This window comes from Sturnira hondurensis, unplaced genomic scaffold, assembly GCF_014824575.4.
Source record: "Sturnira hondurensis isolate 20B ecotype Veracruz unplaced genomic scaffold, ASM1482457v3 Scaffold0008640, whole genome shotgun sequence".
NCBI classification, from domain to species: Eukaryota; Metazoa; Chordata; class Mammalia; order Chiroptera; family Phyllostomidae; genus Sturnira; species Sturnira hondurensis.
In genome coordinates this window covers 9,107,967-9,124,612 of record NW_028081271.1, presented here as the reverse complement: position 1 = coordinate 9,124,612, position 16,646 = coordinate 9,107,967, and the positions used below count along the sequence as shown (strand labels likewise).

General features: G+C 47.3%; 1 protein-coding gene across 2 annotated transcripts in view; it reads left to right on the top strand.

The window, feature by feature from the left end:
- Nucleotides 1–3,646: 3,646 nt before the first annotated feature.
- The window catches only part of PDGFRL (platelet derived growth factor receptor like), a 34,945-nt gene continuing 21,945 nt past the window's right edge, over nt 3,647–16,646 (top strand). The window contains exons 1-2 of one of the 2 annotated variants that reach the window (XM_037055257.1): nt 3,647–3,921; nt 11,606–11,903. In XM_037055257.1, coding sequence (XP_036911152.1) covers nt 3,867–3,921; nt 11,606–11,903 — 353 coding nt within the window. In that variant the 5' untranslated portion in view covers nt 3,647–3,866. The remainder of the gene's footprint in view (nt 3,922–11,605; nt 11,904–16,646) is intronic. The other variant, XM_037055256.1, reaches the window with a different exon arrangement.

The following is a 16,646-nucleotide window of genomic DNA, read 5'->3' as shown; positions in this document are numbered from 1 at the left end:
AAAATTCTTTCTCACTCTAGAGACTAGAGTGAGGCTAATGGGGTTTCACAGTGAAATAGAACCTACAAAAAGTACAAGTTGGCAGTGTTATTTTTCAAACTCAGAGACATCATGAGGCGAGGCCGTTTCACGCCTTGGGAAGCCCCTGCATTTCGCGTAGCCCTGGCTCCCACCCTAACCGACTGACCGGAGTCGTCCCGGAGGGCCGGCGGGCAGCACGGCCTAAACAACAGAGCTGTATTCTCCCCGTCCTGGAAGCTGGAAGCCCAAGAGTTGGTTGTCAGCAGGGCTGGTGTCTGTGCAGCTTCTGTTCTTGGCTCGTAAGTGGCCAGTTTCTCCCTGAATCTTCCCAGGGGTTTCCCACGGGGTCTGCGTCTGTGTCCACGTGTCCTCTTCTCACTTCCTGGGATACCAGTCAGGTCAGACGAGGGCCCTCTCTCATGACCTCATTTCAACTTAATCACCTCCTTAAAGACCCTAGTTCCAGATATGGTCACATCCTGGAGGTCGGGACTCCATCACTAAAATTGGGGGGAGGGGGCGGGCAATTCAGCCCGTAACACAGACCTAGGAGAGTTTAGACACCTAAATTTAGCTAAAGTGTACGTGATATAGAGGAGGCTTGGGAACTAAAATTCCAAAATTATTTTTTATATGTCACTGATCCGATGTGAAAGTGTAATGGGGGGAGTGTTATTCACAGTAAAACAAATAAATAATCTGGCAAAAATAAGAAATAAGCCCAACAAGTAACAAGGAGGACATACATGGGGAAAATACAGAACTAAACAGAACTATACGCATGTGTCTATATGTACACACACAACATCCATATTCACATAGCCTAAATTTAGCTAACGTGTATTTGACATAAAGGAGGCTTGGAAATGCAGAATTCCCAAATTGTTGTCCTAATACCAGCATTGACAGTTATAAAATGCAACGGGACATACAAGTACACTTGATGAAACACAAAGATATATACACAATCATAGTCAAAACACAGTGTGGCTTTTACGGAGACTGACAAGCTGACTCCAAACTTCATCTGGAAAAGAAAATTCCCAATAATGACCAACAGAAGAACAATGACAGGTGCACCCCGGTCCAGAAAAATAAAAAAACGTACCATAAATTGGTACCAATTAATGCAGCGTGGTGTTTCTACAGGGATAGATAAAGAGATCAATACAAATAGACACAGACTCATCCACATATGCAATTTCGCACACACTAGAAGTCAATTCAAAAAGGTGGAAAAAGGACCAATCCCTTAACAACTGATAGTGTGAAAGTGACCATCCAACCAGACAATAAAATTAGATTTCTAACTTGTGATAACAAAAAATGTACTCATATCTATATAGAGAGAGATGTAGTTAAAGGCTAAACATAAACAACAAAATTATGAAAGTTTGAGATGCAAATATAAAATAGTTTTATAATCTGAAGCAGGGAAGGCCTACCACAGAGAGTACAAAATCCAGAAATTATGAAGAAAATGTATTGAAAAGCCAATAATTACATAAGCATTTTCATTGCCCGAAGGAATGCATCGCTAGCAAAATTGAGACAGGAGTAAGACTGGAAGGAAATGTCTGCCCCATGTGTAACACCGAAGAGCTTACCAGCCAGAACATACTAAGACTCTTCTAAGACAATAATGAAAAGAACTGAATTTTCAAAAATAGGCCAACACCATAAGGTGCTCATCCTAAATAGTAAAAAGGAAATAAGAACTGAACACACATAATTAAGATTCTACCCAGGGGCCATGAATTCCGGAGTCTCGTCCTTGCTAGGGAGACTTACACAGTTTACATTGGGTTAGATATTTTAGAGTTTCATTTGAGGACAGATCTAACTGTTGGGAAAAGTGGGTTGAGGCACAAGAAGGAGGGGCAGGGAGACAGACCCGTGGGGGGCTGTGGCCGTATACCCATCAGGGAAGATAACAGTGAGAACGTGGGCAGGGAGGCCAGGGATGATGGTAAGGAGGGACAGACAGACCCTCCTTGACTGTGAGGACCTGTTGACTGTGAGGAGTGATGTGCCCCAGGCATCAACCCAGAGTGATAAAATGAAAAGGGATCTCAGTGCGGAGCAGTGCGTGCAGATTTGGTCACTCCTGTGCGTGCTCCTGGACTTCTTTGTTCAGAATGCTCCCTAGGACGTGAGTGTGACTAGTTTTTTAAATGCTTATCTCCAAGGCCAGTGTCCACTCCCCAACAGTAGGAATGATGTCTTAACCCTTATATCCATAACAAGGAACACATAATAGACATCTAGGGGGCACAGTTTAGTTTGGGGAGTTGTTGAGAGCCAGTGGCAGAGACAGGACTTGAACTTGGGACTTCCATGTTCCCAGGTGACTGTTCTCTCCCCTGCAAAACGAGGAATGGTGAAGCTAGGACCAGAGCTGGCTGTGGAAAATAGAACTCTCGATTCCTCAGGCATCAAGGGGCTGCTAAGCGCTAGTTTGTCATACGCTGCAGCACTTCTTGCCGCGGGTGTTCAGGGAGAACAGGTTCTCTCCAATGGTGCTTGCTTTTACTTGGAACGTTTAAGTGAACTGGCCTGGAGGCAAGCCCGTGCTCCCCACCTGGGGGAATACACTGGCCTGCCAACTGCTTTGATCTTACCAGTCTGCAAGCGCAGAAACCTACGGTGGCTCGCTGCCGAGAGGCACGTGGAGGCCTAAGTCCTCTACCCCACCCCGGCCCCACCCCGCCCACAGCTGCAGACTGTCAGTTCAGTCTCCTTTCCCACGTGAGTCCCACGGGGAATCTGCCCTTCCAATCTGGTCGGGGGGGTGGAAAGCAGCTGAGCCAGTGCTGGCTTTGCTCCTTAGCGCATGCTCTCCCGGGGGGATGGCCCAACAGCGGAGAAAACACACTCTGCGCCCGCCACCTTGTCACTGGTCTCCAAATTCAAGCCCTACTCTTCGGCGGCTTCCCCTCATTCGTCTCGCCTGAACTCGTCTCTCTGAACCTCTGCAATATTCATAGCCCATACCTCACCGTTCAGCCTTTAATCACGTTTTGGTTGGCAATGCCTCTTCCTTTTCATCTTAATCACCTCCTCAGCACGCTTCATGGTAAGCACACAGAAGGGTGAGAGGGGAAGAACGGGCTAGAACTGAGGAGCCTCCTGGCAGAAAATGGATGTTACATTGGGAAGCCCAGAGCTCTGATCTTAACTCAGAAGAGGTGTGGGGGAGAGGGAGGGGGCAGGATGTTGGGGGCAGGGCGGCGCTGATGCTGTTGCCCGGATCTGCTCCCTGGCACAGCCCTCAAGAGCAACTGAGGATAAGGGGCTTGGCAGTGAACACAAGTGATATAGGCCTTCTGGGAATGAAATAGGGGGCACTGTCTACAGAGCATTAAGGCTCTGCCTGAGCTGGTCGGGAGACAGTTCAACAATTACGGGTAAGTGTGACCCTCTAAGGTACCCGCAGAATTGCGCTGGGCCTTCTTGAAGTTGGTGAACTTGAGAAAACGCCTTTTTGGAGAAGCGGAAGGATTTGGCCATGCTCATCTCGCCCTCAGCTCTTCTTCCCCTTGCAGAAAAAAGCGCTGCGCTTCACTGCTCCGCCAGGGGGCAGGAGAGGACACATAACACAGAATTAAAAAAAAAAAAATCCCAAAAGTTTTTCCCCAAAACTGTGTTCCTCGTGAAATTGAATCCTCCAGCTGTGGCGTCCCAGGCGCCCGCCCCGACCCGCCGTGGCTCCCGCCCCGAGGCGGCGCCCCTCGCCCGCCGCCACCCGCTGCGCCCCTGCCCGCGCCCCTGCCCTCGCCCTGTGCTGTCCTCGCGCCTCGGATCCGCTGTTCCCAGCACCTTTGCCCCGACCCTCTGACCTGAAGATGAAGGTTTGGCTGCTGCTTGGTCTTCTGCTCCTGCACGAAGCGCTAGAGGATGGTGAGTGCTTCAGAGTGCGGGGCTACAAGTTTGCGCCCCGACTGTAGCCGGGATCCCCCAACACTTGACTTTCAGCCAGTTCTTCCTCCAACTCCTGACCTTCCAAGGCTCCGCGCTGGCGTTACTCCCTGCCGCGTGCACCTGCCCCCTCCTAGTAGGGTCTCCCTCTCTCCCCCTCCTCTGGGCACCCTGGGACAGTGGCAGCTACCCCGACTCGTAGTTCCCCAGCAGGAACGCTGCAGCGCTCCCAGAAAGCCTTTGGCGGGCAAACGGAGCATCCCCAGCCAGCGCCTGGTCCAGCCTCCAGTGTCAACGTGTCGGTCTGGGAGGTGGCGCGGAACGGTGGCCGGCCTCCACTTCGGAGCCTCCGCGTTCGCCCGGGGATCTCAGCTTTCGAGGGCCGGTGCCACCTGAGCAAGGCGATTGCTGATTCTTTTGCAAACTTTGAAGTGTCTTCCTCCTCCCAGCCACAGTCCCAAATTTATTTCCTGTACCATCTAAGGGCTTGAATCCCACAAGATCTTCCTAAGTCTGAGACCAGATATTTCTATGGATTAAACCTCAAAAGGAATCAGAACCCCACGGCTGTTAACTATACTTCTGAACTAAGTGGATGGGAAATCAAGAAAATGCGTGTTTGGGCACAAGGGACTCTTGTGGCTCTACTTTCCCCGAAGTGTGCTCATCCTGGGCCCACCCTGTTTTGTAGACTCACAACCAAAGGGTCCGGCTTTATTTTTATGTGCGTTTGAATGTGTTGTTTATGTGTTCTATCCATATCACTGTTGGCGTTTACTTGTCCCGCTGGCTCCATTATTTATTTGACTGGTGTGATTTGTACAGTACATTTTGCATCTGGGGACATCCTGGCATCCTGAACCCTTCCTTGGAATCCCTCGGCTACAGCCACAACTTTCGCTTAGTTTTGGTTGAAAAGCCGCCTTTGCTGTTATGTAACCTCAGGCCGGAGCCAGCTCAACCTGGCTCACATTCTATCCACTACTCAGTCCTGACCAGCTCCCTTCTTTCCCAGGAAACCAGAAGCGTTTGCCAAGAAAATACCTTCTAGATTGCAAAGTTCACGGTGGTTGTAGGACTTGACGCTGAGCATGAGGATCCTTAAGCCTGGAGTCTTGCTGGAAAAAAATGCAGGCAGTGTTTCTACTGGGGGGCTGGGTGGTGAGTAGGTACTCTTTGCCCAGAGCTGGCACGAGCTCATGTTGTAAAATGCGAAACTCAGACGCTCCTGGTTGCTAAGGTGGTGGAAATGCAGCATTTTTGTTTAACAGGGCAGGAGATGGCCAGACAAAATAATTTCCAATAGCCCACTCACTCAATTATACAGTTCACCCAGATGCCTGCCTTGGAAGCCCAGGAAACAGGGCCAGCCTCTGTCCCCTGGAGTTTTCCTGTCACTGTGCGCCCAGACGACAGGAACCATTACAAACTACCTGACCCAGTGAGCACTGTGTGAGTCAAATGCCATTTACACCAGCAATGAACGTTTATGAGACGTTCAGGAAGTTCAACGCAGGCTAAATGTTTTATAAGAAATAATTGATTGAGTTTAGGTGAGACAATAGTACTGGGGCTTTAAAATATGTAGTTTAGACAGCGATTAAAATATTGAATACATAATTATAAAAGTAAATCTGCCTCATTAAATTATGTAACAGTGTTCCTAAACCTATTTGGGGTGGTTTTTTTTCTGTTTTGAGTTATGGTGTGTCTGGCTGGGGCCAGGAGCAGGCCAATGAGAGTGCCAGGCTCTGATTGGCAGGTTGGGATGAGGGGCCCGGCCAACTGCAGACACAAGATCATGAGTCAGTGTATCCCACTGCTGGTCCATTTTCCTGATCACTCCTGGGAGAGGCCTCCCGTTAGAAAACAGCTTGTATGGGGTATATTGCTCCGTTTGCCTGGCCTAATTCTAACCCAGTATCATGTGCCTTGCTTAATTCTAAAATGCTTTACATTTTTAGAAGTAGTGTTCTTTCTCCTGATGAACAGTGGCAGCTGGAAGGACATATATTATTACTCTTGTAGCTTGAAAGTGAGGCGTGAAAATAGTCCCTGAACCGCCCGAGGTCCCGCTCCGAGTGGCCGTGGTCCGCAGGACCTCATGATGTTGGGCATCTGAGTGGAGCTGAGTTCCCTGACTGGTGCTGCTACTTCACAGCACCACGTGTCAGGTCGCAGGCACTCAGCACCTCCCCATCACCTACGCCTTTTATCCACGGTCAGCAGCAAGCGATGCAGCCCACGTATCGATTTGCTGCTGCTGTTCCGTTGATCTTGATCAACACTGATTCGGTCTAACATGGGTTCATTTGCAATCTTGGGAAAAGTTATCTTTCCAGGAGGACTAAATAGATTCGTTATGACGTGAGGGTAAGGAGGGCAACTCTGGTGGCGATTCTCTGACCAGGGCTCTATCGGTTTTTTTGTGTCTCCATTTATTCCTTGGGAAAAGAGGGTAAAAGTTAGTTCAGAAATTCTCAGAATGAGAGAAGGGTTGTAAAAAATTCTCATTGTTGACAAGTGCAAACCACAGATGTTTGGAAGCATTTAGGATTTTGGGCCTGTGTGTTTGACATACAAAATAATCTCTGAACCTTGGACACAGAAAAGAGAAAAGTTGGCGGGTGAGAGAGAGAGCTGGTGTGCTGGCCAGAGGGCTGTGAGGAGTCCCGGGGAACCATGGCTTTTCCCACACAAAGTAGTAAAGCTTCACTTTGTGGTGCTCACGATCTCATGAGGAGGACAGAGGAAGAATAAAAAGTAAAGATTCATTTTGGGAAGTGATAAGGGGCATGAAGAATCGCCAGTTGGGGTATACGCATCTCCTAGGGTTGCTGTCTCAAAGTGGCACAAACTAGGTGGCTTTAGACAACAGAGCTTTATTCTGCACAGTTCCGGAAGACGGAAGTCCAAACTGAAGAGGGCAGCAGGGCCAGGCCACCTCTGACACTCTGACTGGTGTCCTCCCTGGGCTCTGCCAGCGTCTGCTGGTGGCAGTCATCCTCGGCTTGCAGTGGGATTACTCCAGTCTCCGTCTCTGCGGTCACCTGTCTGCCTTCTCCCTGTGTGGCTCTCTCTTCCCGTGGCTCATTTACATGTGTTTATGTGTGTCTTCTCTTCCTGTAAGGACACCAGCATGTTGCATTAGAGCTCACCCGAATGCGCTCATCTTAACTTGATTATATCTGCAAAGATGCTATTTCCACATGAGGTCACTGTCACCAGTACCAGGGGTTAGGACATCAATATATCCTTTTGGGAACACAATTCACACCATAACTCAGGGAAAGAGGATGGACAGGGCTGCAGACGGAGTGTGAGTATGGTTTGAAAAGAAGAGCCAAAGGAAGCAAGGGCTGTAGCTGTCTGAGAGACACCAGGCCACGGGCACCCGGGACACAACAGCCTCAGGGTGGTGTGGCTGGAGGGCCACAAGGTATGAAACAGGGAATGGCAAAGCCTTGTGGGGCCCGCGAAGACTGAGGGCTTTATTCTAAATCAGATGGAAGCCGAATTAGATGAAAGCTGAAGGCAGTCTTGAGCACAGGCATGCCTGGGATCTGATTTATGTTTCCAGAGTTCGCAGTGTTAGGGTGGAGGCCAGAAGCCTACATGTGGGGCAATTTTAATGGTCTAGTGGCTTGGTGCAGGGTGGTCCCAGCGGATGGAGGGAGAAGAGATTGAGTTCAGGGTCTATTCTGAAGGCAAAACCACGGGGATTTGCTGCTGGATTGGACGTGCCTTAGAAGAAAAAGCAAATAATCACGTGTGACTCTGAAGTTTTTGACCTGAGAAATTGGGTGAAGCGAGTTGCTGATAAAGCTACACTGGGGAGGAGTGTTCTGAAGGCATCCAGAGTCGGTGTGGACATGTCTAATTGGAGTTGCCGGCCAGCTTTCCAAGGGGCGGTGCTGAGCAAGCGATTCAGACCCAGAGCTGAGAGGCAAAGTCAGGACAGGAACAAGGCAGCTCTCAGCATATAAATGCTGCCAACGCCCAGGGGACTGTGCGAGTCCGCTTGGAGATTGAGTGTCATTAGCGATTGAGAGGAGTTGCAAGGATAAAGCCCTTGGGACTCAGACCAGGCAGGAAAGAGAGAAGAGGAAGGGCGGTCTGTGTCACAGGAGAAAAGCCAGGCCAGTGCCGGGTCCTGGGAGCCAAGCGAATAAGGGTGTTTCAGCCGAGGAGGGATCATTTCCCAGTATGTGTACAAATATCAAATCATTATGTTGTGCAGCTGCAGCAAACACACTGATACAAAATTACCTCGATTAAAACAAAGAAAAAGAAGTGTGATCAACTTTGTTGTAATGGAGATTCTGAAAATGTTTCAAAGTAAGGTCTTCACCCTGGAATGGAAGTATCTAATTCTTAGAGATGGCTATTTTAAGAAAACAGTGCCCTGGCTGGTGTGGCTCAGTAGATTGAGCGCGGGCCTGCGAACCACACGGTCGAGGTTCAATTCCCAGTCAGGGCACATGCCTGGGTTGCAGGCCAGTTCCCGGCAGGGGACTCACGAGAGACAACCATACATTGATGTTTCTGTCCTTCTTTCCTTCCCCTCTAAAGATAAATAAATAAAATCTTTTAAAAAAGAGAGAAAACAGTGCTTTCAGACATGGGATTTTTGGAGTGGGATTGTCGGAAGGAGTAGGGAAGGAAAGGCTCTCATCTTTTTGCATTTTCATCTTCCAAGTGTCAGCATTTTCCCGCCTGCTCAGCGTTGGTCTTGAAATAGTCTCTATGTTCCTTTGGGTGTTTCTTGAGGAATGGAAAACTGAGAGAGAGGTATGGCTCTCACCGTATGCACCCCACGAGCTGCTCAGCACTTGGGTAGTGTGGTGGCTTGTGTGCTACCCCTCACTGCCTGTGGGGGGCAAACACCAAACAGCTACGTGGCTTTGATGTTAATAACTGTTCACGTGTAGTTTTCATCTAAGCAGCAGTCAGGGGTTCTTTGGATGAATGCATTTTCTCCTCCCACACGGTTCTATAGCATTAGAGAGGTTCACAGTCAGGTCACGTCTACTGAACCAGGGTTAATTGAATCCTCCGTTGATGGTAAACAATCGCAGCCCTTTCTCCAGCTTTGTAACATTTATTCATTCATTTTGGAGATGGGATTTTGCCCGGCGTGCCCGCGCTTGGGGAGTCTAATGTATGCCCTGGGAAAGCATCTCCAGCCCTTCCAGGGAGGTTGTGTTCTCATCCCTGGCGTCAAGTTTTGTTTGACTTGGAACTCGTTGTCAAAGCCCGGAACAGAGCAAACAAAGAAACCACTTAGGCAATGGCCCTGTGCATGAGCTTTGTGCAAATAGAGTGAAGCTACTACAGTATTTTTGTCTCTCTGTGAATTGAAAGGCAACAGCTCCAGCCAGAGAAAGCTCCGGACCTGCAGTCGGAAGGTCTGGCTTTTCACCACCTTCCTGGGGAGCCTGGGGTGAACCACCTGGCCTGTCTGATCTCGATTTGTTTTCACCTGTATATTAGGAAGAATCATAGTGACTCTGCCTCTATCATGCATTTGTCACAGAGCTCACCATGAGACAGTATCATAAGGTGACCACAAAACAAGCAGCACTCATCTGTCACCTACCGTGGGTCAGACACTGTTCCCAGGATTTTTAAATATTAACTCACTTATTCCCAAGGATCCACGAGAGAGTCATTAGCACCGTAGAATTCTCGATTCACAGATGAGGAATCTGAGGCAGAGAGAGGCTAAGTAACTTCCCACTGTCACGTGGCTGGTAAGTGGCAGTCAGGACCTGAAAGCAATAATACTTAATGGTTTGTGAATTTTACTACCTATTTATTATTATAAAATGCAGTCGTCTCAAAAAAAATGCCATGGGAATGGGCTTTCACTTTTATTTATCTACAATATAAATTCTTACATGTTTTAGGGCATATGATTTACATACTCAGAAATAATTTATCCCTGGCTGGTGTGGATCAGCAGATTGAGTGTGGGCTGCGAACCAAAGGGTCGCCAGTTCGATTCCCAGTCAGGGTTGCAAGCCAGATCCCCAGTAGGGGGCACGTGAGAGGCAACCACATCCTGATGTTTCTCTCCCTCTTTTTCTCCTTCTCTTCTCCCCTCTCTAAAAATAAATAAATAATTTTCAAAAAAAGAAATAATTTACATAGTTAGGCTGAAGAGCCATGTTCTTTGAAAAGGAGCCAGGGGTCTGGGAGTCGCTCAGTCCTGGGACTGCCTGGGTGTCTGTCGGGTCACTCATCTGACTCCTTGAACTTAGTGTCATTCTTGTGAGCTGGGGAGCAGTTCCATGGTCAAGCAGCTGGACCAGCTCTATGGATTGACTGGTGGGCCTGTTTGGTCCAAAGGTTAAATAACTTTGTGGGGAGAATAGCACATACTTGGATGCGTGATATTCATGATTAGGTCATTAAATATTCCTGAGTAGGAGAACAGCTTCAAGGGTCCGGTAGCTCACAAGTCGGACAAGTTGTGCTGGCTGCCTGAATTCCGTAGGATTTACAGGCAGTCGCCGTGTTTGATAGCTTGAAGTCCTGTCATGAGATAAAGAAAACACAGCATATTTTTTACTTAATCTTTAGTGTATGTGTTTTTCCATTACCATTCTGTCCCCTTGTATCCCCCAGCCCGCAGCCATCAACACGTGGTTGTCCACGTCCATGAGTCTTTTTCTCTTTTTGCTCCATCTTCCCGCCCTTTAACCTCCTCCGGCCCTTAGCTGTCACCCTGCCGTCTCATTATGAGTCTGCCTCCGTTTTGCTTGTTAGTTCAGTTTGTTCATTAGATTCCACATGTGAGTGAAATCACAGGGTATCTGTCTTTCTCTTACTGGCTGATTTCACCTAGCATAATGCTTTCCAGGTCCATCCATACTGTCACAAAGGTAAAGTTTTCTTTTTTTACGGCTGAGTAGTATTCCATTGTGTAAATGTCCCATAGTTGTTTTATCCACTCATCTATTGATGGACACTTAGGCTGCTTCCCCATTTTGGTGATTGTTAAGGACGCTGCAATAAACGCAGGGGCGTTTATGTTCTTTCACATTCGTGTTTTGGGTTCCTTGGCTATGTTCCCAGAAGTGGCATCACTGGGTCAAAAGGCAGATTTGTTTTAAATTTTTTGAGGTGTCTCCATCCTGCTTTCCGCAGCGACTGCACCAGTCTGCATTCCGACAACAGTGCAAAAGGCTTCCCATTTCTCCGCATCCTCACCGGCATTTGTTGTTTGTTGATTTATGGATAATAGCTGTTCTGACAGGTGTGAGATGCTATCTCATTGTGGTTTTAATTTGCATTTGTCTGGCGATTAGTGACACTGAGCATCTTTTCATATGTCTATTGGCCATCTGCATGTCCTCTTTGGAGAAGTGTCTATTCAGGTCCTTTGCCCATTTTTTATTGGGTTGGTTGGAAATGAAAATACTTTCCTTTTTCATGCAAATATTAGTTCCTGTGTAAACTATATTTAAATAAAACCTTTGAACCTGAAATATATTCACTTTCAGTAATTTCCTATTCTAAAACTAAAGAGTGAACCAAGAAAATTGTGATTATTAATGAAAATAATTGTGACACACGAGGAGGAGGGTATTGAGAAGTGATGTGTGTTAGGTGTTAAATCCCCTGGGGGTATGTTATTGCTCTTTCTTTGCATTTGTACTAGTGACTGGCCAGCACCCTCCCAAGAGCAAGAGTCCAAAGGAGCCGGGAGAAAACAGAATCAAGCCCACCAACAAAAAGGTGAAGCCCAAAAGTCCTAAAACCAAGGACAGGGACTCAGCCGATTCACCGCCGAAGACGCAGTCCATCATGGTACAGGTGATGGATAAAGGTCGCTTCCAGAAAGCAGCTGCTACCCTGAGTCTGACGGCTGGGCAGACCCTGGAGCTCCGATGTAAAGGGAGCAGAGTCGGATGGAGCTACCCCGCGTATCTGGACACCTTCAAGGACTCCCGCCTCAGGTAAGCTTGTATTTACTTATGTGTCTGTTTACTTCCTTACGCTGAGTCAGGGTTTGCTTCCATTCGGTAACTAAATATTATACTGCTCTAACAGCTTATGAAAATGGACACGCAGTGAACAGAAGTCATAGGTTTTATTTCTTTGACCAATTAAAAAAATTACAATGCCTGTCAACATTGGTTAAAACAGTGAAATTACATAGGAGGCCATGTGACAAATATTTGAAACTGTGATACATTAGAGATAGATATTTAAAAATTCATATTGTAAATAATAATGGGCCCAATGCTTTATATTACTTTTTAAGTAATCATAATGAAAACTGAAATGACCTCACAGGAGGTTCCTATGAGCAACTGGACCTGAGACCAACTTAAACTGTTGTTTTTTTTTTGAACTCAAACTGTTTTTGAAACTTTTCAACTGCTTCTCATTATTTTTACATTTCCTCAGTATGTGGTTTTTATATTCGGAGGCATCAGTGGGTAAGAAGGCTGAAAATTTCTCGTGTTTGAATGCATACCTTCAGGAGGCTGGTCTCTTGCTCAGGGAAAGTGAAGATTTTGAAACCCTTGAAAAGCAAGGACACAGAGCATGCTTCAGCGGGTGCTGGGAGGGGCCTGCGGGGTTAGGGGATGCGAGTCCCCCGTGTCTTCGTGTCTTCGGCAAAGTCCCCTAACTTTCCTGAGTCTCAGTTTTTTCATGTAGAGAATGAAGGGGATCAGACTCCAGAATTTCCAAGATCCTCTCCACCCTTTTCTTCATATGCTTTAGAATAGAGAAATGCAGGACCTTATCTATTTGGAATGACTGGAATGCGAGAAGAAAGAATGAGGCTAGCAGGAGTCTCAAATTCTGCGTATTCAAAACAGAGTCATGTATCTGCACAAACTCCACCTCCGACCTTCACCTTCCTCCGGGACACCCGCCATCCGCTCAGTTGCTCAGCCAGAAACCCAGGGAACATCCTTGCCTTGTCCTTCTCCCCTCATTCCCACATCCAGTCAACCACCAAGCTCAGCCAGTTCAGCCTTCCTAAGAGCCATCAGCCTGCCCTCTTTCCAGCTCTGCTGTCACCGCCCCAGTCCCAGCTGGCACCGCCCCTCCTCACCAATACTGCCATACCCACGGCCAACCCTGGGTGTCCTCCTCCAACCTCCTCACTACAGCGAAGGTAGTGCTCATCTCATTCTGTCATTCCCCAGCTTAACACTTGGTGGGTTTCCATGGGGGATAAAGTCCAACGTCCCCATGTGACTGCTGAGACCCTCCCCGATCGCTGCAGTCTCTCTCTCGAGTCGCTGCTCACCTGTAGGTCAGTGTCTCTGCTTTCACTAGCTGGGCTCCCGTGATATCGTCAAGTGCTTCAAGCTCTTGGAGGTGGAACCCTTGCCTGGACCCTCCCTGCCTGGATGGTTCAGTTGGTTGGAGCACCAAAAGGTTATGGGTTCAATCCCCAGTCGGGGTGATTTCTGGAGGCAACTGATCAATCTCTCTCTCTCTCTCCTCCCTCCACCTCTCTCTAAGAAATCAATAAGCATATCCTCAGGTGAGGATTAAGAATAAAACAAAACCTGCCTGGACCCATTCATAGCCCCTCTTCACGTGGCCAAGGAACTTCAGCCTCAGGGTCACTTTCTCTGGAGCCTGTATCAGCCCCACCCCCAGGCCTGCATTCCAGAGCCCCAGGTGCATTCTCTTTTGAGAATGCCTGCATTTTTTTTAAAAATGTGTTTTCCACTGGGACTTAACTAAGTGCTTGGCATTTAGCTTTATCTATTGAATGACGGAATAACAATCTTTTCCCATTTCTTTCTCAAACACATACATCTTGGGGAATAAATAAATTAAAGTACATGTATAAGTAATATCTCTCTACCTAACGTCTGGTGTTAAGACCTCTTCCACATTTTATCCTGAAGATACTCTTCTGGTTTTATGGTATATCACAGTGTAGGGTTTTTCTTAAAGGACAGCAGGTTGGATGAGGAGTGAGGGTGAGAGAATGAAACCTTTTCTCCCATTTTCATCTCTACACTTGAAGTATACACGTGCAGGGGACGTGGTGTGTGCGTGTGGGTAGCCCCAGCTTGGAACAAATCGGGAATTATTTATTACCCGAAACCTTTTAATTTACCAAAGTCAGAGGTACACATTTTTTAAAAAACCAGAGCAAAGCTGTTTTAAGTTTAGTCTTTGACTTAAACAAAGTATCCTAAACCTAGATGATTTGGCCCTTAAAGATTGAATCTTTTCTAGGAGTCTTTCCAAAGTCATGTTAGCCAAAATATGTTTGGAAATATCTTAAGGACTCAAGGGAAAGTGAACGTGAATCTGAATTGAAAAGAAATATCCAGTAGCTGAAAAAGTCAGTTTTGACTTCACATTAAGTAGTATTCATTCAAAGCACAGTTAGGGCTTTATAAGAAAGTAAAGACAGATGCGGACCCCCAAGGACTTTTCAGAAAAACGTGAAAAACATCTAGTCATAACTCTATATCAAACAACAACAAAAAAATCACGATTTATTTGACACCAGAGATTCAACAAATCGACTCTTGACATCTTTCCCAGAACGTGGCACTTTGGGGTAGAAGAGAAGTATTCATTCTGTGTTTTCTTTTCCTGTGGAATGAGTTCTTTCCATCGTCCTGACAGCATTGGGTTGGAAGCTTCCCAGGGGCACTTCCAACAAAACCTGGTCGTTTTAAGCAATCTCGGCAGCTTTCTGGAACTAAGCTCCCATGCTACCATATTTGTCCAAATTTAATCTTCTGACTAGAAGAGGGAGCATGTTATGGAACAGAGAGGTCAGGCTGACACACAGCGAGATCTGAATCCTGCCCTTAGCACTAACCAACAAAGTGATCTTTGATCCAGTAATTTCACTGGAACTGAATTTCCTCATCTGGAGTATAGAGGTAATGTTACCCATGGTAAGGGCTGCCTGACCCATGGTAAATGTTCAATAAATTATAGCTAACTGTTATAAAGTAACATATATTTCTCGAGCACAGTAATCCAAATGTTTTGGGACAGTTGATATTGACCAGGACTCACATAAATCAGGGAATCGTTCACAGCTAGGTGGCGTCCACTGTAGAGGATTCCAGAAAGTTTGGACACTTCTCTCCTACTTTCACTGAACTGATCAATTCTTTGTAATCTGGAGCCTGTGTCCATCTTCCCCCGGGAAAGCAGGAGCCCCACGAGGGCATTTACAACATCTGTTTGATTCAGCGTCAGATTCTGAGCACTTAGAACAGTTCCTGACACCTCTCAGAACTCAGGAAATATTTTCTTGGCCTCTCCAGGGGTTTAGGGGTCACCTCAGAAGTCAGCTCCTAGTCACGTGTGCCCTCCTTCACTCCATTTTCAAAGGTAATTCCACCCAGTGCTGGAAGGAGGGTAACGACAGAGTGCGAAAGTATCCGAGATCCCTCTTTACCCTTCCTACTTCCCTTCTCTTTATCTTACGCCGCCGTCTGTCTTTTCCACTGAACTCTTGAGCAGGTCTTAGATAAGTTATTTTGCCCTCTGGTTTCCGTCATTCCTGTTTGGAAATTTCCAGCCCCAGATGCACCTGTTTGCCTCCTTTCTCCTGTCGCCCAGGGACGCCGAGCCCTGCTAAGGCATCCCTGCGGCTGGCCGGGTGGGTGCCGTGAGTTTGCGGTCGCCTCACTTGCACCTGGCAAAGCCGAAGAACACGTGTTTTAGACAGCTCACTTTCTGCCTCTTCTCAGATCTCTGATCTCCATCTCTCCCACTTTTAGCTAGTAAAATCACCACCTCATTGATTGAGAAATTTGAACCCTAGGATTGCCTTAACTCCCTCTTGTCACATCTCTGTCTTCTCTGCTCTCACGGTTATGGTGGCCACAGTGTCTCCTTTCGACCAAGGCCAGCGCTTCTTCTCTGCCCTGCCTCTTGTGCTTATTGCCTTTCTCGGGAGCCCTAAGATTTCAGTTATTGCTTCGCCATTCTAGCATCTACGGCACCCTACTCTACGGGACTCTTTCCAAACCCTCCATACTAGGAGATCCCACCTGGGTCCCCTCCAGCCACCTCCCTCTCTCCTTCACCTTCACAGCCAGACCCCTGGGGGAGTCTGTCTCCACCTTCATCATCTTCCCTTTCCTCTCCTCATCACTCAACTACTGCACGAAACACCAGTGCCCTGCTCCACATGCATTTTATCCTCAAGGTCAAGGTCACTAAAGCCAGCGTTTATATTTCAATTCCCCGATAGCTGTTTCAGCAGATTCATCCACAGAAGGGAACAGTCTCCTCTTACTTGCACAACGCCACCATCTTCTCATTTTCTTTCAGCCTCCCCGGGCCCTCCTCACAGTGTCCTTCACCAGCCTCGCAACCTCTGCTGTCCCCGATAGTAAATGTGGGTTCTGCACCCTCTGCCCACTGCCAAATGCTCATTGATCTGTTAGATTAAATGTTTCTTCCAAGCTCTAGCTCGAACTCTCCAACTGCCTGGATCTTTCGGGAGCCTTCCTTTAAAATTAACCCGAGCTCATGGTCCTTCTGCACCCCCGCTCATCCTCTTGTGTCTTTTAGTTTATGAATGGTCCTAATTCCATCCAGTTGCCCTTGACCAGAGTCCTGAGAATCATTTTGGACACTTCCCTTTGACTCCCAATCAACCACCATGCCCTAAAGTTGCTACTACGTAATTATTTCTTGAGTCTCCCCACTTCTTTCCAGCAACAGTCCTAGTCTCTTACTCA